Consider the following 23,205-nt stretch of genomic DNA (forward strand, 5'->3'; position numbering starts at 1 on the left):
GGTTGATTTTGTTTAGGGGAATGCTTTGTGGCAGGCTGATTAAACACAGACTTACTCCCCCAGCCCCCATATTGGCTGAAGTTGAAAGCCCAGTAAATGAAATGACTTCCACAGGATTGCACCACAAAGGAAGGGAGTGTGTCAGATGTGCATTCAGCCAGTGTCGTAGCCAACGCAAGGTCAACCGGGACATTGTGTAGACAGTCATCCGACTGACGGTCTGGGGCAGGAGGATGCCGTTACACCCCGAGGCACCGTCTTGCTAAACATACAAGTGCACACAGACACATGTTTGTATGCACGCATTCAGTTGGTCACCTTTCTACTGTATGAGACAAGGCCACGAGACGGCTCTGATGAGAGCAACGGATTAGGTTTTCTACTTATAGATGATTTTATTGATAACCATTGTATGCAAAAAAAAAAAAATCTGATCAAACAGAATCATTACAACCACATAACAAATAATAAAAAACAACTATATATTATAGATAGACAAAGAAACTAACCAACCACATGACTTAAATGCTTTGACTCTTACCTGAAAATGTTCTTTTGGACGTGTGTGTGCCTAAACCTATGTATATGTATATGTATCAGTTAACAAATCAGCAGAAAAAGCCAATAAAACATGTTACACATATAAGATTTTATGTTGTCATATGTGTTTTTTTTGCCTTCATCTAAACAGGTGCTTAAACAAAGGATTGCACTGACATAGGCAATTATCACGAGGCACACGTTTATCACGAAGCTTTTTGTAAGTTTTGTGCGATTTACATGAACATTTTTCATTTAATTTAATTTCAATTAAAAAACTCTTTTAAGTTCACGTAGATTAGAGATAACAGTGTACTGACCATAGAATATCTTCCAATTCTGAACAAATTTGTGTATTTCATGTTAAAGTAAATATGCTATGTTTTATTTTCATGATTTTTCAATAAAGCTCGTTTGCAATGATTACATAAACCATGTCATTTTATTGTCACTGTACATTCAGTGCATTATTAGATTTGATTCATTCCCCACAAAAAGCATATATTTACATATGGATACATAAAACATGAACACACCAAACAAAACATGAAAATGCCACACAGGACTGTCCAGTGTATCCCAGCTGTGGGGTTTTGCCTTTCCAGGACAGTGTGCATAGTTAGCCTGTCCTCCTCCAAGTATTGGGGAAGTTTTTCATTTAAATGAACCAAAGCTCCCTTTTAACTTGATTTATATATCACAAATGTTAAAATATTGCTTCTTAAGGAAGTAAACCCCTTGGGTAATAACATGTCTGCGGTACACACACCAAGCAGGTTTCCTTATACACCGCGGACCAGAATGGCCAGGGAGGTTCCTCCATGTTTTATGTAAATCTCGTCATCTCAGAGAGCATGGAGATAAAATCTCAAATGGAGCAGCGAACAAGCAGCTCTCTCCTCCGAGGAATGTATTCCCCCAATTGCAGTACGTTCATCTACATTTTTTTTTAATACCCAGCCGGTGATGTCACTTTGTTTCTGTGGCACAGATTCCCAGGAGGAACTCATGGCCCGCTTCCAAACCCAGTGTAATTTTCAAAATATAAACTGAGGTATAGGGTCGAGACAACTTCAGCCGCTATATGTCCTAATGTGCTAATAACCAAAAAGGATGATGACACAGAGTGTTTCACCATGGAGAGGCACAAAGACACAGAAAAAGTAAGATCCCATCTTAGACCAAATATAATGAACTTATTCTCACTTATATGACTCAGTACACTGACTTGTTTTCACAGTGGGCTCTAAATTTGAACTGAAGTTCCTAATCCCACATGAGAATACATTAAAGTCGTAAATTAAACAAGGGATTTTAGTCACATCAATGCACAGCAGTTACAGTATAGTACAGTGAAATATGCACAATGCATTTGTATTGCATGTTCACATTGTAAACAAAGCACAACTAAATATCAATGTGATGCTCCACGACACAAGGAACACAGGTGGCCGTACTTGCCTTGCATAGCCCAGTGATCGCTGCTATGTTGCGAAACTATTACAGACACCCATGAAATCGCCTTTGTGCGGATTTCAACAAGAACCCTCCCCACCATCAACCGAAATAAAACGTCTCTCGTCCCTAAGGTAGAGCCAAAGCAGAAATTTAATTGCTCCATTTCTATTGAGAATTTCAGCTTAGGAGACTATTAGAATTAATTGGATGTAGTAGAACCGTTTTAGAAGTCTGAAAATAAAGTAGGCATTTTTTTTCTTTTATTTTTCAATATTAATTTGGTAGAGTGGAAAGTTGGGGAACAATGATCTGCTACAGGTCTTCAAAGTGCACAGAGGGAGTCGGTGAACGATTAGAACAGGGGGAGCTTTTCCAGTTTTGGTCAAGTCAGACTGTGTTCATTCACACGCTACAAAACCAACACAACATAAACTGATGCACCACACAGATTGCTCTCTTTTACAACCATAGCAATAAAAACTTTTTCTATAAGTAACATGTCTTATTTAGACCTCACCCTTTGTTTTGTATCCAAAAATAAGCAGATGTTCGATCAATAATTATATCGACTGAGCTAAAAAGCATGAATGCTAATCATGTTTGGAGTAATCCCCACCACAAATAGAATGAAGACAGTAGATTTAAGTTCTAATCACCAACAATATGCTGTAACCCCCCATTTATGTAGAAACAGCAGGCTTGCTCAAAATGCAGTGGTATCAGTTTTCTGCTTTGGTTTGCTACTGAATAAATACATCCCTCATTTCAACCGGGATGGATTAGCTGATTAACAACTGGGGAAGTGCGCTATAGGCACCGTATTCTCTATGGCATTGGGTTATAATTATCTATGCATTACATTACAGTGAATCAATAGTGTCCCTCTGGGGATCGTCATAGTTACTGGTCGCTTGGCTTTATGTTTTCTTCTCGTTTGGGCAGAAGCTAATGGCACTTGACACTTTAAAGACAACTGCTTTAAAACATTCACAAGGGACAATATCTGTCTCACTAAAATCCTAAGAACAGCTGCTTAACTTATCATTATAATATCTTGATTTTACGATTGCATTTTTCATGAAATCTGCTCAGGTTATTAGGACAGTAAGAAATATGGCATGTTGTTAACTATCACATTACGATTACTGCTTTCTTTGAATGATTTGGCAACTGGTTTGCCACTGATAAATATTACACTCTAAAGGTTTACGATAATTTCTGGATTATATTAATTTATTAGTGTCAATGTTTGTACACAGAGCTTTATTCGATGATTAGCACCTTCATCTATATTAACTAAAATAAACGAAGATGCAAAGCATCAGTGAGGTGCAATATTGCATTCTGTCATCACTGTTGCAGTTCAGAGCGAAATTTTAGTTGTTTTCAGATACAAATGCCATTTTACTGACAAATATCCACAGCTGACTGTTGGTTTAAGAAAAGAGAGATAAAAACCATTACTGCCTATCGACACCTTAATCAATGTTTTGCAGCTTCATAAAGGAGCTATGATGTTGAATTAAAAGACAGTCGTGATATAGCATAGCTGTCCTGTTATATGAACCTGGACAATTTCAGCATCCTATGGCTGAGCCTTAATATTTTACCCTGTAGTTCAAATTTTCTGAGAAAAAAAAAGAAAAAAATCCAGAGCAATTAAAAGTGTTCAAAATCTAGATGTGTGAGGCTAATACACAGACTTTGGCAAAGACATATGACTGACCAAAAAACTAATTAATACACACAGATATTTGCTTTTGTTTCACTGAGGTTTAGTTTTTATCAGCTATCGTTAAGTAAATTTTGAATTATTCTGCATCCAAACATTGAATGATCCACAGAAAGTGCAGGCCTGGATGTCCATGATCAGATTCTGAATAAAGTTTTGTTGAAAGGAAAAATAACTGTACCACCTGTTTGGTTGGTGAGTTAGCCATTGGGAAACTGGCTGAGACTGGCTTAAAAATATCAAAGTAAACCAGAGTAAAGCGGGTTATGCCTTTGCCACCATGTAAAAACAAAATCTGCTATCCTGATATCAGCTGGTGACACTGGAAGCCCAGAAAGATCGGCCATGAAAGTCAGTATAGCCAATATAGTGACAATTGTTTGAAAAATTTAACATAGACAGGTGGACACAAGAAAAAAAAAATCTTGACAATACAATGCAACCATAAATTTAAATTTAAATGTAAAAATGACCAGATCATTGAATGTGTGGCTATGTGACGCAGACTGAAAAATACAATCATCACAAAAGTAATATTTATTGCAGGGCTATCAGGTTGCATTAAACAGAGTATTAGATAGCATTAATCTAAGAGATGCTGCTGGTATCGTGTCCCTTAACAAAAAGCTCTTTGACACACAGCTGTACAGTTAAGCTTAGAAATCCTCAGCACAAAATATAGCTTATCGTTCTCATGTCTATGTTTCACAGCATGTTTAGTTGCCAGTATGCGTGTATGATTAACACAGAGAGAAGACAGGTTCAGTCTCTACAAGCAAAAAACGCTGACTCAGACAGAGCTAGCTTGTACAATACCCATTATTGCCACATTATTCGTAGATGCTTAGTGCAAACACTTAGTGAGCAGTGATCACCAGCCAACCACTGTCCTTCTGTAAGCACCAAGTTGACTGAACCACTGAGTCAATGAAGCTACCACGAGGTAAATACATTATGAGGAAATGGGTAATCCGGTGTTACTTTTTTTGATGATGACTTTAAGAATATGTCCAACAATCCCCCCCACCCCCCCCACCCCCACGTCAAGTGCAATTTCACACAATTTACAGTACACATATATTATGTAGACCAGTTATAGACTATTGCTTTAACAACTGAGATTAGAAAATATGAGATAAGGAAACAGAAACACATCATGTGGCTACGTAGCTGTACAGTTTTTTTGGACATTTATATTATCACACTTTCATTTTTAAAAATAAAATAAAATAAGAAAGAAATTCACAGAAGCTTCAGGTGATATAGAGCAATGGGTCTCTGGTTATAACAAGACCCCAATTACCTTATTTCTGTACACAACATCTCTATATACATATGCATGATCCCACTTCAATCTGGTTGATAGTCACCCTTTTTAAAACTAGTCCAACTCCTCCTTTTACCCTTAGTACTGTTTAAAAGTGTTAAAATGACTCCGGAGTCCAAGCTTCAACCTTTGACTCAATTGGCACTCCACCTTTATCTCTGACGGGCTGTCACTCGCCTCGGACCGGGTGATGCAACTGTCTGTCAAGCATCTGACCCAGGCGTCAAGCCTTGGCCTCCAACATCTCCAGAAATAGTTTATGCATAGGGACTTTGCCCTGCATTTTGATGCTGTAGAAGTGCTGAACGGCCTTGGTAGCCGTCTGACGGAGCAGAGGCAGGGTCATTAGCAGCTTGCCTCCCCGTCGGGGGTCCTCTGGGTGCTGGGAGCCCTCGAAATCCTGCAGGGCCTCGTGTAGGGAATCCTGGAGCCTCTGGACGGCCTCGATGTTCTCTATGTGCATGGAGTCTGGAGCAAGAGGAGAAATGAAGAAGAAAGAAGGACGGAAAACACAGCTGTTACACCACAACAGAATAGTGTAAAATTTCCAACTGCGAGAACACCATGAAACTTCCCCTGTTGATTACTTACATTAAGACATTATTTTTTGTATAACATATCTAAATTTGCTGACACATTATTCTATCAAATGTGTATTCAGAAGACAAACTGTATTAAGACAAAGTGTCTAAAACATGTATTTGTTTTTTTTTCCCCCACGAGAATGAAAGACTGGAAAATCTAAAAATTAATTAAGTTTTGGCTTGAGATGTTTCGTCTTTGTCATATCTTAGAGCAGCATTTCTGTTCATTTGCATGACGGTAGAAATACTTGCAGCTGCAGCAACAACCTCATTTGCAACTTGCAGCTGCATTATGAGGTTTTACATTCCACAGCTTGTATATGTGAACAAGTAATTTTAAAGAGAGCTTTTCTCTCCTTAGTGGTTAATGACACTCCCTAAATAAATGCCTGTATGTGGCTGAGACTCTGGGGAGAGATACAGGTAATGCTGGACTGAATAAATGTACAGTGGGACAGGAAAAAGATTCATTTCTTTTAGGTATCATGGACCACATACATCCACCACATCCCCCTCTCCGCTAATGAATTCAGATGGCTGCATTACTAGGATATCGTTCAGCTGAATGATGGTGGCAGATGGCCTTCATTTCCATAAGAAAGAGCAGTTGGCCCCCTTATGTATAGGCTCTAAAATAAAACCAGTTGAGACTTATTAAAAACTGCTCTCCATGTATAAGTCTACACGCTAGAGAAAAACAGGCTTGTCCTCAAAAGGACGAGCTCATGCAGAGTTTTAATGGATGAGCAGTGGTTTGCTTTCAGCCTGTTTTACAGCACAGATTTACAACGTCAAGTCTAATCTGTGTATACATTGTATACACAGCTCATCAGCTCATGGATGAAACTGCGTGCAACAAAACTCAACTTTATATGGTATTATAATTTAATCAAGTCATACACAATCATCTTAAAAGCAAAACCAAACATGGCTACTGACTGAAGAGTGAGTGAATTAGATCAGCTCTGCTATGTGTCATGAAAGTTGTGGAGTGAAGTTAAGACCGTGTACGAACATGTAAATGAGGCAGAAAAAAGGAAAAGTACAAGGCTAATTATGTTCCTAACTGACTGATTAAGTCTCTTTTACCAGTCGCCTTCTGTGTAAATTGCATTTCTATCTTGGGAAATTAACTAGGCTATGTGGACCGCACATGTGTTCCAGCACTTTTCATTTGAAACCTTCATGTTAATACTGATCTGATCCTCGTTTGGCTGTGCCATCGCACGCGCTCGCGTGTGTGTGTGCAAGAAAGAGAAAAGAGGGAGGGGAAAAGAAAATATTTTCAAGAGTGTGTAAAAGCACAGAGCGAGCATGTGTGTTGTCATGTGTGTGTGTTTAAGGAGGTTAGGGGCGGAATGCAAAACTAACTTTGAAGAAACAATTTCCATGTAATCCGTCAGCAGCCTGGCATCAATCCCGTCGATACTCTGCTAATTACAAAATCAATGGCCTTGAATTTCCACAGCTGTCACATCCACAGGACCACTGGAGCCGAAGCTCTGTGAGACTTTGTTCAAACGAGCCGAAGTTGCCCTCTTGCCCTCCCTGAGCCACCCTCACAACCCCGTGCCTTCCTCTCTCACACTTCTCTTTTACCTTTCCATCACCTTCCCTCCCCTCTCATTTACTCCCTCTACCTCTCACACAGAGTGTTTGTCATCAGAAGACTAAAGCTCTGGGCTCAGCATTTTTCATTTTTCAGTCAGGCAGGAGAAAAGACTCCTAACAGGCATTGATTAGTGGGGGACAGGCCCAGCCTCATGAAAAGCAAACTGTCAATACGGGCGCAGCATCTTCACATTGGAACAAACGAGGCCCGTCGCTCCCCAACGCTCATTCCACTCCACTTAACACATTTTATTGACAGCCCCTGTTTTTCTAATGAAATGCTAAATATATCTCCCTCGGCTGAGGCACGCTGGCAGCCACTGTTATGGAGATGGAGAGAATGGGAGCGCGATTTGACAGTCGCACACGCATGCTTGTGTATTCACACGCAAATTAAAGCACAGCTGTGCACACACTCACACACCTGTGTGGAATTAAAAGAGAAAAAATAAAACATACTCCTGACCTTTACATCCACTCTTGTGAGTAAATTGTCATTGTTGAAGATATTCAAGATATTCATCAACACTTGCTTAATTATATGCCAATGATCTTGATTTATTTGAGATTTGAGAGTTTTACATTCCAGTCAGGCTCATGTTACTGTAGAGAAAAATAAAAGATATTTAGCCAAATGGATCAATTTGTACAATCAGTAGGCTTAAGTCCAATGAAAACAAGTAAAATAGCTCTGTTGCATATTTTCCTTTACAAATATTACATGATCGGTCACTGTTTATATTCTTCTCTGACTGATGTTTTACAGGAGACAGAGGTGGCGTGTCACTGAATACTAAAGTTCTTGACGATACCTCAAAAGAAATCAGCCTTTAAAAGGTCAAATATTTGTGAATCCAAAGTAATTTGAGAACACACTCTTTGGTTTACAGCAGTGGCCCCGAGGCGACAAACGACACAAAAACAGAACCGTAAATACAACGAGAAAAAGAAACAACATGGCAGAAAACAAATGCAGAAAATCAATCTCTCAAAACACATTTAAGAACACAACAATGAAACCTTTAAAACAGAAAAGAAAGAAAAAATCCCAACATCATTCCCCAAAACTCATAAACAAATCGGGAAACAAAACACTTTTGTTGTTGAAATGTTAAGTTCGAGCTCTTGTTGTTTTGTGTGATTTTCAAAAAGTCCCCTTATTTTCAATCTAATTTGTTTTCTGAATTGTCATTGTGTTTAAGTTCTATTTATCTAATAGGATATGATGTGTTTTTGATGCTTTGTTATTTTTGTTGGGTATCTGGTTTTGTTATGTTTTCTGAAATATGTTTGATTAATTTTTTTTCTACTTCATTGAATTTGATTTTCTTTGTCTGTGCATGTGTGTTTGTTTTTTTTTGTCTCATGATGTGTGTCGCACCTCAAGGCCACAAGCATGAACGGGGAAATATTTTGCCGAGTTTTCACTTTGACTTTCAGTATTTTTTAATTTGCTGACGCTCCATCTTTATGATTAAAATGCTGACGTGGCTCAATTGCAGCCGTGAGTCGGTGGTGGAGTGGCCATGTTCTTTTTGGGAGCTTGATGGAACAATCCTCAGGCCCCGACTTTGTCCTAAACCCCTATACTGCCATACTGCCCCATACTTATGTTCATCTGTGTGGGATTGTAGAATGTATACTGTACAGAGAGTGCATATAAATGAAGGAGCTAGTCCCAAAATTTAGCTTGTAAGAGTTTGTATATTTGCATATCCAGGACACCAAATGCACAACACAGCATTCAAGTTTAGTGAGTACTATCGGGAATGACCCTACCAGAGTTGGCGAGCGCGATGGCTTTGAGCGTGACAAATTCCTCCTTCTCAATGCGCAGCTTCTTGTAGCGTCGAACCAGCGGCAGGATGGCGACATGTAGGTCCAGAAGGCCTGAGATCCTTGCCTGCTCCTCGTCCACCACATAGTCCTCTGCATACATGATCTCATCCTCGCAAGGCAGCGAGCGAAACACGATGCTCAGCACCAGGATCTCCATCCAGGCGCTCTGCAGTAAACTCATCTGATCTGCAAGCGAGAGTGTGGAAAAACCTGCGGAAATGAGAGAGTTTGTTACATTGTGGGATTTTCTTTCTAGTTATTGCTGGGCACTCACAGAGTCAAGTCATGTGACACTGAAACTGATCAGCTTATTAACTTTGAAACTGGCCAACTTGAGTCCTCCATATGTTTTATGGACTATGTACAATTGCGGTACAATCCCCGAGAAGTCCAACTTGAAACAGAGGCCAGCCGCTGTATGTGGTGGCTTAAGGGAGGAATATAAATCTGTCCAGTGTAGAGGGCCTTTGAAACATGAGCCAGGGCTGTTTCTACCATCAACAGGCAGTCCTTCTGCAATCCAGTCTTTAAGCACATGAGACCCCGGTCAGTGTGAACAAACTTAACCCCTGTTACCTCTTAGAAAGAATAGAAGAAAGTAATTTTATTTGTGACAAAATTATTGGTATGAAATTAAATCAGCCTTTTATAGGAAAAGGCTAAAGTAACTATTTATAATTTGTCATTAGGTCAGTGTCATTCTACATATACCGAACAACAAGAGACTATCAGTATGTGATGTGTTGTGCAACGGGAAGCAGGATATAATGCAAAAACTACATTGCGGATATGACTGAATTGCATTTCCAGCCCACTGAGGATAGCAGACAAGAACCTAAAGTATGCTGATGATTGATGATATTTGAAAATTCCCAAAAAGCGAGATATCAGAAAACTGGTAAGAGAAGGAAAGTACATTGCAAATAAGTTCTGTTTACATCAGTTTATACCAATGTGTGTCTGGAAGCTTGGATTAAAACTGCTTAAAATATACAGTTATGTAAGCCATAAACATAAAGACTTAATACTTTATGATATTAGTATGGTAAATACTTTAAACCTAGAAAAGTTCAAGTTAAACAAAAGCTTACAAGCATATTCCACACAACTTTCTCCTTCTTCTTTGGTGCTTCCCCTTTTGAACTCAGAGTGGCAATTCATCCAGATCTCGAGGTCGACCCATCAACTCTCTCCTCTAACATTCACACACACCACATCAAACAGAAGGACACCTGAAAAGACTCCAACCACCACAATACTTTTCACTACTCCATGGTGAATAGGAAGGTGATTGTGAGGTATTGACCGGGGCCTTGAACCCACCACGCTGTTTACTTAAATGTGAACTTGTATGGATCGGAATTGGGCAGCTTGACTTAAAAGGGGCCCTCCCGATGTTTCTTATCAAGCAAATAGAGAAACGATGGAAAGAGAGAGAATGAGCTGGAGAGAAAAGAGTGCTGGGGGTGTCATTGATTAGTAGATTGTAATCAGTCCACCAAATGCGAAAGGGGGATCGATCCAAGCCTCAGATCTGACAAACAGACAGCTGATGGAGGACATCCGGTACATGTTTAGTGGGGGGATGGGAGGACTACAGGATCCCTGAATGTAGATATCTAGGCTGTATCAGCAATGCATGAATTTAGATTCCCAAAAGACCCTTTTCAAGAAAATTGATGACTTTAATCCTGTGAGGTGTACTTAGAACACAGAGGAAGGACATCATGACTACACTGGTAAACAAGCTGCATTAAAATCCGCTCATGTATTTGTAAGAAGTAATGACTCAGACTAAAAATAAGACTTTTTAATATCTACTGTATCAACCTCTCATTATGGAACAACAAGAAAGTCAGAATAAGCTTGGAATCACCAACATTGGTTTATTTCTGAGTGGTCATGTCATCTGTGGAAGAACTAACCCCCTCCTCAACCTTTACTTCCTTTACTCAATCAGACCTCCCTTTCCCCACAGCCACTTTTTTTTCTCTTTCCCTTTCCACTCAATTTACAGAAGCAATGAAGTGACTTCTTGACTCGCCGAGGTCACCCTGGAGATTCAGGTACGTCTCTCTGTGGAGGCTGAGTTAAGTGTCGTTGTGGAAGGTGATTCCCCCCTGATGAAATATCAATATTTCACCCACTGATTTACTGCCGTTTGACCAAACATGACACAATATTGAGCAAACTGGGGAACGTCAATGTCCCTCGTGTCTGCAGTCTCACTGCCTGATGACTAAAAGCATGAACAGAGACAAGAGATACCTTAAATTTCTACTGGTTAACAATGTCACAGGGGGGAATGTAAAGGCTTCTTCCTTTTAGCTATTTAGCTAAACAAATTAAATCCTTAAAATACGCTATACACCGATATTTGAAAAAACTCTTATGGAACACCGTAGACACAGCAAGGGAACAACATACTGTGGATGCAATGCACTTATTAATGAAATATTGGTTCACATTTTGAAACCAGTACAAAAATCAGAATCAGTTTCTTTGTTATTCTATTGACATTTTGCGCAAAACTGAGCAGTAATCACTCTTTAGTGCATTGACTGGTCCTTTGACCATTCCGAAAAAGTGTGTTGCCAAGGGTTATAAAAGGAATACAACATGAAATCTTTCTCACATGTGTGGACACATTCAGCCACAGAGCTACAGACCCATTGATCTACTTTAGGCTGGCCAAAGCAGACGAAATGCAGACAGTCAGGTGAGTAAATGTATGAATATATAGTGACAAATCTATAGTGGCAAACTCTGGCTAGATGAGCCATGTTGGACGACCACCAAAATTAGGGTTAGGAAATATCATAAATAACATAAAGAATAAGTTTTATTGAGTGAGGAATTGTATTTCTAGATTTCACAACTGGATCTTATTGGACTGTATGTAACTGTCTCTTCATAATACTTCATCATAAAAGAGATGAGAGGGGGGAATTTGTACTTGGTCATACTGAAAATTATTACTTTTTTTTAAACATTCAGCTGTCATCATGATCTTTCTCTAGCCAGAACAAAAGTTATTTTGTTGCCTAAACTGCAGTGTGAAGATGACAACAACACCGAGTCAGTTCAGTCTCTGCACTGCAAATTAGATTCAACATACTGGGACTGTAAATCTACATGAAACACACCATCATGCTACAAGCCATATAGCCACTGTAGCATGCCATTAACAATATGTCATTGCTGACTATTACTATAAAGTACAATAGAAATTCTCAACACGCCAAAGGCGATTGTTTGTATAAAAGAAAAGTGGTTCGGCGACGCAACAGTACAGTACAAGTACAGATCAAAGAACAAATTGAATCCCTATTCAGCACAGTGAAGAGACTGAGTGGTTGGCAGTGAAGCTTGAAGCTGTCATTGAGAGCTGGGTCTAAAACAGACAGCAGTTCACTCTCTATTCATTTAGTATCATTACAGGCCTCCTAAGAGCCCTAATGCGCCTAATAAAAAGACAGAGGTAATAATGAGACTAGAGGGCCCTATATGAGCAGGAGGAGTGGGAGGGGGAGAGCCTGGGGAACTGGAGAACAAGAAGCCTGAGAGAGTGAAAGATATGATAGTGGAGTGCGTGTGTGTGTGCTTGTGTAGGCAGGAGAGGCAGAAAAAAACGAGAAAAACAATCGAAGAGGAGGAAAGCGACGCTCTGAACTGAGTGAGCATTAAATACCAGAAGCCGCTCAGTGCTGTTGACTTCTTACGATCTACACGTTGTGTAGACGTTGGAAATGATATGTGTGTGCGTGTGTGGCACAAATTAGTTGCTGCTCCTGACCCCAGACAGCCGAGCAACAAATTCTCTTTCATGCCAGTGTGTTTAAGTGTAACGGCCAATAAGCTGCTACTGAGCGACAAGTTACAGCTGTCGTCTCAAACATCAAAACACTTTGAAATAAGTTATCTTGAGCCCAGTTGTTCGCTACGAATATTTAATCCTTCAATATCACAATATGTAACAGAAAACCCATTCAGCTTTGCGTGTTTCTTCCCAGCTCACCACATCTGGATGGTAAAAGACTCCTACATTAATGGAGCAATCCGCACTAAGGACTCTTATTACCTCATTGTTAAGGCCATTTGGGCAGTGGGCTATGAGTGTAATGGTGGGTGTGGACTCTTAAACTGTAGGGACCCCTTTTTGTCTTAATCGTTACTCGGTGACATGCTGACCCGGTGGCCCCGGATAAAGTGTCCCAAGAGTGCCACATGCTTCTTAAATACTTATGTCAGGTCTGAATTTAGATTCTCACAGCATACACGATCTATAATTTACATAGAAAATGTAGCAGAAAACAAGGCACAAGAAATATATCCTTTCTGTACCAGTGTACTAGTTGTCAAGATGTATCACATTTATAAAGGTGCTGAACGAAAAAGAGTTGAAGAAAAAAAAAAAGAAGCATTTTGGGCAGAATTTCTCGTTTTGTTAATGCTTGTTCTTCTGTCCAGATTAGTAAGACGGCACCCTTGCCTTAAAACCAAGCACTCTGCTGTCCAATTGCTTAATCAGGCTTCACAGTTCCTCTCAATCTTTCCTCTGATGTTCAAAGAGCTGCTTTGGACTCCACAACAGATTTCATTGATCATAGCAGGGTTGCCAAACAGACATGCCATTTACTTATAACTTCTATCGCCGTTTTCTACAAACCGTTGGCTACTTTATGTCACATCTTGGCATGGGAGTAAAACGTTTCTGTTGTTTCTGCGTTGTGTATGCTGTGTTTGCTGAATGAGCTCTGAGATAATAAGCATTTAACTCATGTGTCTTATCAAATCGAAAGTACAAGGCCCAAAAAATAATTCTAGCACCTGGTACATTCTTTTCTTTTGTTTCTTCTTCTATTTTTTGTTTTCAGTTAGCGATCTCTACATCTTCCTCTGCATTTATTAGAGCCGTGTAAAAATGACCCTATAACGCCACCCTCTGAAGACAGCATGCAGCCTAGTTTATGTGCTTCGATCCAGTTCTTTTCCTTTTTTAAACTATTTCAAAGCTTCACGTCAAAGTGCTTTGACAGTTACATGGAAACATAGTTGTTGAGGCTTCTCCTCCATCAGCCACAGAGAGAAGGCAGAGGAATGAACAATGCCACAGACTATTGCTGACTATGACAAAAAGCTGACAAATTTAGTTTTGAAATGACTGACTTTTTAAAAATATTTAATCTAACCTTTATTTACCCATGCAAGTCATTAAGATGTGAAGCTGATTTGTCGTAATGTTAGAGCGACCTATTGCCATGTTGGGTTCATTTTCTGTTGGTGTGAGATAGCATCTCTGCAAAGGGAAGGACTATCCCTGGTGTGACCAGTATTAAGCTCGTTCCTACTAGCTACACTTTAGCGTGAACCTTTACTGAGTCCAGATCATTTCAGTCACACATATCAGATAATACGTCAGTTTGACAAGGGCAGACACTGTGATTAGTTGCCTATAAAAGGATGATGATTTTGTGCTTGGTTCAGGGGCGCCACGTTGTCATGTTCGAAGCAGCGGCGAACGGAGTTGCCTCTGCTCAGCAAAAGATTCATGGTCTTGCTTCAAGTGTCAAACATAAATCTGAAGACAAATAAATGATTCGGGGAAACCCTGGGCAGATAAGCAGCTGATTAGTGTTTGCTAAAATCAAGATGGATACATTTTTTTTTTAAAATGCTCTTGATATGTTTAGGTATGTATCAGATAAATCAATCTGGATTATCATGATATTTTAATAACAGACTTTCAGTTTGGGTGCTTAGATTGCAAATAATCATTGTGTCATGAACCAGTAAACAAACTTTGTGCTTGTATTGTCGGTTGGACACACCAAATTACCAAAGCTCAACAAACTGAGATAAACCTTTTGAAAATTCATTTAAAAAAAACAATTAAAATATCACTTTATTTAACCTAATAATAGCTGAGTAATAAATAACTAGCAACATGTGCAACTTTCTGCATGTTTTGTTAGACTGGCTCAATAAATTGCTTATGTTTTCAGTCTAACCTGCATCTGTCTCTAATAAAGAGGGGAAAAACAAGATCTCATATTTGCATAAAAAGTCTTATTTAAGAATTCACCAAGAAGGAGAGGGGAAATCCGCCAGTGTTTCTCCAAATAAATCAATTTTACCACAGGCTCTGCGTAGTCTCCTTAAGTAAGTAAGAGGATTGCTTTCTTTAAGTCTGGAATTGAAATGGAATACATTGACATAGGGGCGGATCCCAGCCCCCAGACTCTCCCATCCCACCCAGTCAAATCAAAGGTTTCAGCTGCTCTTTATTGATTAGATTTCAGAATATGGGACTCACTTCTCCCATAGGTGCAGATGAGTAGCAGATGTTAATTATCCTGTGTGTGTACATGTGTGTGAGTGGGAGGATGGAGGGGTTATGTACAACAGTCTGTGAACTACTTCACTAATCTCACTGTAATGTTTGAGCAAGTCAAACAGCAAACATGAAGTTCTTTCCTTATAATATATTTTTTAAAATGAGCAACTTATGGTACTCTGTTTCTTATCTAAGATATTTTTTTCGAGAAATTGAGCAAATGGCAGTTGTATGGTTTGGTGCTGATCTATTGATTTTGATTTCACCGCAAATCAATATTCAAAAAGCACGTGGTACAATGTATATTTTGTAATCAAAACATCTGTGTTCACACAGCTAGATCCAACACAACAGCATCATTCATCACCTGGGATATGTTTGGCCCAGCCAATGATGACCACCAGCTCGCGGTCGGCCAGGTCGCACAGAGTGGTCAAGGCCTTGATGTCTCCGTCAGGCATGGTAGGGTCAGGCATGGCATAGATCTTCTCTGGCTCAACCACCAGGAGATGGGAAACGATCTTTGTCACTGAGAGAGTAAAGGGAGGATGCAGGGATAAAGAGAGGGGGAAGAGTTTATTTTAAATAGTTTAGTAAGTCAGATGGGAGACTGCATGAATGATGAATCTGACTGAATTTTACCAGTGATCAGCACGTTTCTATCAATAAGATGCTGTAAAGTATCTATATGTTTCTTTTCACAGTGTTGCAGTTTACAGCTTTAGATCCCAACAAACTTGTGTAGTATTTACGTGTGCACAATTAAACTTTTCTGTGATGCAGATCTTTCACCCAGATTTTAGTGAAAGATAAATACATGAGTAGACCAAAAAATCCTCCAAAAACCAATAAAAACCAATAAAAAACAGTTGGAATACGTACATGGCTTTTTGGCTGGAGGGGGGATCGTGAGGCCGAGGTAGGTGCCGTTTTCTGTGTCCAACCTCCGCTTATACTTTTGTCGCCCTCCTCTCACCCGGTCCAGACGCACACCTGAAAACAATGATCACATTTGTACAATGGCAGCAAAACCAAAGAGAGTCTAATTTTGATTATTTAGAAGAATATAATGAAGAGGAATTCGATCGACTGTAATAGTTTAAAAATTTAAGTTATTTTTCCTGCTTCACTTTTCTCTCAATCAGCTAAATTTCATAAGAATCTTCTGATGTTACATTTGGGTTTATTCTTTCAGTCATTAAACTAAAAAAAAATCCAAATATAATTAACCGTAGTCAGTGTTTTGTTTTTTTTTGCCGAAGAAAAAAGCAAGACTGTGATTAGTGAAACCTATTCCTCTACTTTCAGCATTTTGACTCTCAAGCAGGGCTGTTCAGCAGAGGTCTAAACACACAACCGTGACACATCTGGGATTATCTCCAAAGCCATCGCAGAGGACACAGGCTCGATGCACCTTATGTGCTGAATTTACACGCGTGTATTAAAAGTTGTTTGAGCACTGAGGGAGAGCAAACAGATTTTACATGGTCAAGTGGAATTGAGTCGTGTGAGATTTCCCAGTGACTCATATAAATTCCTTTGATTCCCCTGGAAACAAAAGAATCCGATTAGGATGGTCTTTCAATTTCCTGACACCGACTATCCACTAACCTAATTACCCAGCGTGCCCAGAGGGAGCTCATTCTTCCCAGCAAACACAGTGAGATCATTTTATGCCTGGCAGATTGAAGCTAAATCGAGAGCCCCTCTCCTAACACAGCTTTCCATTTGTACGCCTTAAAGTAATCAATAAGGCTTGCAAATAGACTTCTTGTTCTTTGAACACATGTGGATGTGGTTTTAATTAGTCAGTTAGGCAGCCAGGAGCTGGGTTTGCGGTAGAAGGTGCTTTAGCTGTTGTTTTACCATTACTCTTGCTTAAGTTAAATTTAAAATAATAAATTATACTTCAGGAAACTGTGTGCATGTACTCTAGATATTAAATCAATTCAAAAGCTTCTCTCTATTTAACAACGCACACAGGCCTAATAAAGGGATATGCAGTTAGTAAAGGCTTCCAAAACAATAAGCTTATGCGATGCAAAAGCATATTAAGTAGGTATAAACCATAAATTTAAGACTGACAGTGAATTGTTGCTGCAACTATCCACACACATACACACACACACTTGCTGGTTTCCCTGCTGTGGGCTGCTGGGTCATGAGGCTGTGACAAGCGACAAGTGACCAAACAGCCGGACTTTGAATTCCAAGATCCGCAGGGGCTGTTTGAACTAGAACATCCAACTGGCTCATAATTAATAGTCGCTGACAAGAATTAAGAGCTCAGCGCTAACCAGTTTCAGTTTACAGCTTAGCGGCACTGAAAATGGCTGAGACCCGAGGCTGGAGGGCAGAGAAAACAAGAGAGGAAAAAGAAGGGTTAGATAATGCTGAAGAATGGGAGGGATGGGAAACAAGACAAAGAAAGCTGCTGTTTTTGGCTGAACGTATCAGTTTTCTGCGAGAAAAATCTTCATTTTCTTTTCTTTCACTGACTTTTCCCTCTGTCTGTCTCTTTCTCCCCTCCCCTTAGCATTGGGTGTACATCTCTACCCTCACCGCTCTGCCTGTCCCAGCTCGCGCCAGATTCAACCAATGCAGGATTATCTTCCCCCCATGTGATACGGAACAGTACTGAGAATCTGACCACAACAAGACAGCTGGATGAGGCCCCTTGTGGAGGGCTGGGGAGTGGGGAGGAGGGAGGCATCGTCAGCACAACATTCCACACCTCAAGCCTCACTACCACACAAGCCTTCATGCTTCAGGACAATGCAGGTTCAGAAACAAGCTTGTGATATGGAGGCAGGTGGATTGGCACCTTAAAAACATAAAACATATTTTTTTCCTAATTTTTGCTGGCCTTTCATAAAGTGTGTAAAGCAAAATATGGATGTCGGGTTACAAGTAATGAGGGTGTCATACACTTTTGTGCTGCCTGCCAGAGTTGGACTAAGACAACGATACAGGCCAAAAGTCTCTCCTTGTTATTTATGTGTTTATGTGTGTGCAGAAAGACGATGAGGTGTATTTACATTTGAACAATCTTTATGGCCACCTGACCCCGACTCGCCTTTCACATTCACTATTTGTATTGACTCGTGGAACCTCAAAGCAAAAATCCTGAATGAAGCAGTTGTGTTTTCCTGCAGCTTTGTGTACTCTTTGCCTGTAGAGCCATTTAATTCTTTAATGTGAATAATTTATTCAGTAATTTGAAAACTCTTTACCTCACCACAGTAGTTTCCAGTACTCCTTTTATGTTTTGTTAAGGTCATAGTCTTCAAAATGCAGTTATTCAAATAAAGCCAGTCAGAAGAAACACTAAAATGTTGTAATATTTTGCATCTTGTTTGTTCTGTTAATTATGTACCATTATTATATTTCCACTTAAGTACACAAGAAACATCCAACATAGTCTAAATTCTTCATGTTACTACAAAAAAAAAAAAATTGTCCTATACTCCCACTTCTATATTTTTGAGTGAGAAACCAACCAAGCATAAACAAATTAAATCAAATGAAAATGAAAAGATCCCATTGCACAAACATGGATGTGGCCATCCAGCACAGTACGAATCCAGATTGCGTATTACTATCTGAACACGTGCGTGTGTGTAAATGTGTGTGTCTATCTCACGCAACTATTTTCAGCCTCTCACCTGTCAGAGGCGCTACTTTCTAGAGAATGTGTCAGAACTGGCTGGCTAGCTAACGCTGCCAAAGGGAGATTAGGAGCTCCCTATTTTAGCTGGGAAAAATCAGAGGGATGCGGTGCACCCCCTCTTCTCCTGAGCAGTCACTCACCCTTCACTGAGCACACGGACGGTGCCCTTCCAGGTTTCTGCTGAAGGCCAAGTCTGCCAGCCTCTAAAGAGTTACAGCAAGCATTGGGCAGATTTGTTTGATTTCTGGGTGGGCTGTTGTGAGGGAGGGAAGACAGGAAGAAATCAGGATGGTGCCCCACCTGCTCCAACCCCCCGATGGGCTGACAAGACAAAGCTGGAGTTGTTCTCCCACAACTGGGACCACTGGCATTGCTCCCTTTATCATGTTTTACACTTTTCATGAAGCTGAGCTGGCGTGTCCATAAGTGGTATTACTGTGTATTACAGAGCCATACTGAAAACACAAATGTGCCTATAATCGAAAACATCTGCAATGCCGGAGATGGCTGGGTTGATCCCAGGATCCCTGGTGAGCTGCTGTGGAAGGTGCTCATTTTGTGGTGTGCACTCCAACAAACTGTTGTGTGTTGGAGTGGGCAAAAGAGAAAAAGAGGAAAGGGAGAAGGCTGCTGGCAGGAAACGTGCACCTCAAGGTCCGGTTCCATGTCGCTTGTCAGGGGTGATATACACTTGACATGTGTGTATGTGAATGTGTGCTGTGTATGAGAGGGTTGTAAAGAGGTCAGCGCTTCACTAAATCCCCCTCTTCAGAGGAACACGTGTTAGCCTCCGTGTCTGATCTATCACCTGCCAGACAGTGAGGACAGGCCAGCGCAGAGCCTCTGGGTGGGCGCTGACTCTCAGCTGCAGCCTGCCAGCTACTCTGACACCCTAAAAAGCAAACAAGGCCCCACACATATGCTGTTGCATAGACAAGTTTGTAATACAAAGAAAAAAAACAAAGACAGAGAGCAGCTCTGCACCGTTCCTTAAACGGTGCAGAGAAATGCGTGCAAAGCCATAACTATAATCACCCATATTGTATATTTTTATTTTGATGATGTAATCCTCGTGTATAGATTGGTTTCTGATCCAAGCCTATTGATTGGGAAGGGACCTGACAGTCTGTGATATTGGATATGGCTTTACTAATCTTTTGTGTATGTGGCTGGAGGAAAATAAGGCTGTAACATTACCCTGGTAGCCACGTTCGCTCAGGAAAGACTGCTGATCCCTATCTGTGGTTGGATGAGGGCGAGACAGCGGTGTAGGTTGCCAAAATAGTCTGGCAGCTTGTATTCATCCACCACATTACAGCAGTGTCAGAAAATCTCTACAAAAACACCCAACTATCACTAAACCACCCGGGTCTGATTTCTAGGCTTAGGTGTCGTTTATTCAAGCTGTTAAAGAGTTTCCTTCATGGCAGAAATTGAGTAGGTCTACAGGGTTGTATGCTTCTGTTTCAGTGGGTCATACTTTTTAAACATGCTAATGTGTCAACACGATGATGTGATGCTGATTTAAAGACCTACAATAAAATGATCCTGTAGCATTAAACGCTAATAGTTCATTTTCTATCTCCAGCAGCAAAAAAAAAAAGATTCAAAACACAAAGTAAAAATATAAATTCAGTCCAGAAAATTCTTGCATCACTTAACACCACATGGTAATGGTAAGGGGTATTAGCGCTGCTATTAGCTGCAGGCTTTGGCTCCTGGCAGTGGTTACTGACACCATACCTTCCGCGAGTTGTAATTACGTGAGAGTTTTTCCATTGAACCTGTGACCTTTTATCAGCATCAACTGGACATTCAAGGGGTCAGCCAGCGAGGCCGGTTTGCTCAACCAGCCGCCCGCTCACCATTCACCCAGCTCATCCAGGTGCTCTGCTGTGACACAGCAGAAACGCTAGATCAGGAGGGATGCCTGTCATTTCTGATTTCAATGAGCCCATAGATTTAGTTCCTCACACTCAATTAATCTGCTCTTTCAGTAAACCGCACAGCCTCCAGAATTTCATAAGGACTGAAGGTGTATAAAACATATAAATGTGCACAATGTGTATTTACTGACACAATTAGCTTTCTTTTCTTCTTGCTAAATAATACTGGCACACTTCACAATACCTTATTTGTTCTGAGCACTACTGGACTCCAAACACACCTGAAGCCAGTAAACACTGCTAGAGAATTGAAGTCAGCTGATTAGTGGCAGGTGGCACAAAGAGGAGGGGTTTTTCCCAGCCTGCTAATGGTTCTGAAAAACCCTGGCAGCTGGCACTTTATGATACGGGATGGCATGCTTGGCATGAGGTGGAGAAATATTTGATACTTTTAGAACAACTGATCACATCAAGCCCTCACAGCACCTTCAGCAAGACGTTTCTTAAGTTACTGCTGCACTCTGACTACCGTAGTACAGACACGGCTGTGGGATGTTTTACACCAGGGAACTTAAAACTGTAAAAGAAAACATATATTTATATATATGTATGTAAACAAAAATATGCTGATGAGTGGAGAATACGAGATTCTGATATGGAAAATTAGGTTTACAATGCAAAATGTGGTAAATGTGAACTTATCAGATAAATCAATTATTACTTCTAATACATGATCCGGGCATGAGGGATATATGTATATAATTTACAAAATTAGACTGCATTGTTTGTGTGTTTTTGTGTCCAATAAAACCTGCCTACATTCTTCAAATTTCCTCCAAACTTGTCCAAAACATGTTTCAGAACATCAGTTTTTGCATATGGTGTTTGTTATCAGTATCTATGATCTCTATTATTCTTATTCTTGAATTTCTAAGACACAAACTCACCTGACCCTTTTACCATTTACTTGTAAAACCTATATTGTGAAATCCTATACTTTGACAGCCACAACCTGCATCTGCGAAATCACCCAGGCCCACTTAAAATCCCCCATCTGTTTGTGAAGCCTCGAGCTCTGCATTTAATCGTCGCAATCTTGGTATTTTTGAGCCAAAAGGGAACATATGTGGAAAATTGGTGGAAAATAAATGGGTTTCAAGCCTAATATCTATTAAATTATTTAAGTATTTTCAGAAGAGCCATCAACGGACTGATCAGACGGAGTTTCTTTTTCTTTAGCATGTTTAGCATCACATTGGTGCTCTGTGTGATTTACATAGATTAGGTCTTTGGCTCGTTCTCGGAGTCTTTGATTTTCTTCAAGACAAATATTAAGTAGTAGCTAATATTCTGCTGGAACAACGTTTTCTGTATAAGTTTTGTCTTTGCTGCAGGCTAAACTTAGATTATTTCAGAATAACTCATACAAATCTACTGTTTCTTGTCATTTAACTCACTGCCAATCTGCTCCCGAATTTTTTGGGTCTGCTTGTGGGACAAGTGTGTATAAAGTCCCATATTTTTCTACTTTTTGACAATTTATCCAAATGTGGAGACACAAGTTGTTTTTTGTTTTTCTGAATTGACTTCTTGACTGTTCTCTATTAGTTTATATTCCAATTTTCTTAGAATCGGATAAGTTCACTGTGATGTTGACTTGATTTATAATAGAATAAAATATTTGTTGAGCTCAGTGTGCTTTTTCTTTGGCTCAAATGTCATTTCATCTAACTGAAATAAACTTATGAACCTTGTAAAAGTCTCCTGACAGTTCACATGTCTACAGTTACATGACACCCACTTTCATATTTCACAAAGTGATTGTTCCTTTTCCATGACCAGCCCTTGGCTACTTGTTATTTGGTGATCTCATTGCAATAAGCAGGACAAGCCACACCCCACCACTCCGCCCCCCACTGATTCCAAGTTCAAAGCCCCCCCTCCCATCCAGGGTCTTAGAAGTCACACCTCAGCACTATGCTAAGATTAAATGTCTTTTTACCTTTAATTAAAGGCCATCACTTTTAAAGAATCACCAACTGTGCAATGTATCGCGGTGCTTGTGACACTCCTTCTCTAACACACACACTGACTGCCCACAGCTTAGCTGAGCTTCCCACAGGCAGAGCGTTTTTCCTCTAAGCATGTCCTAATAGTTTCAGCCTTTGAACTGTTTGGGCCGGCTTGAAGACATAGAAAGTGAGAGCGTGTAAAAATAGCC

At 40.1% G+C, this 23,205-nt stretch overlaps 1 protein-coding gene across 1 annotated transcript in view; it reads right to left on the reverse strand.

Annotated features, from left to right (window-relative positions):
* Positions 1-4,193: 4,193 nt before the first annotated feature.
* The window catches only part of esrrgb (estrogen-related receptor gamma b), a 36,330-nt gene continuing 17,318 nt past the window's right edge, over positions 4,194-23,205 (reverse strand). The window contains exons 4-7 of the mRNA XM_072361989.1: positions 16,311-16,421; positions 15,796-15,957; positions 9,032-9,301; positions 4,194-5,525 (exon numbers count right to left, since the gene is read on the reverse strand). Coding sequence (XP_072218090.1) covers positions 5,281-5,525; positions 9,032-9,301; positions 15,796-15,957; positions 16,311-16,421 — 788 coding nt within the window. The 3' untranslated portion in view covers positions 4,194-5,280. The remainder of the gene's footprint in view (positions 5,526-9,031; positions 9,302-15,795; positions 15,958-16,310; positions 16,422-23,205) is intronic.

Source organism: Leuresthes tenuis, unplaced genomic scaffold (genome assembly GCF_036924035.1).
Source record: "Leuresthes tenuis unplaced genomic scaffold, fLeuTen1.0.hap1 SCAF_13, whole genome shotgun sequence".
Lineage (NCBI taxonomy): Eukaryota > Metazoa > Chordata > Actinopteri > Atheriniformes > Atherinopsidae > Leuresthes > Leuresthes tenuis.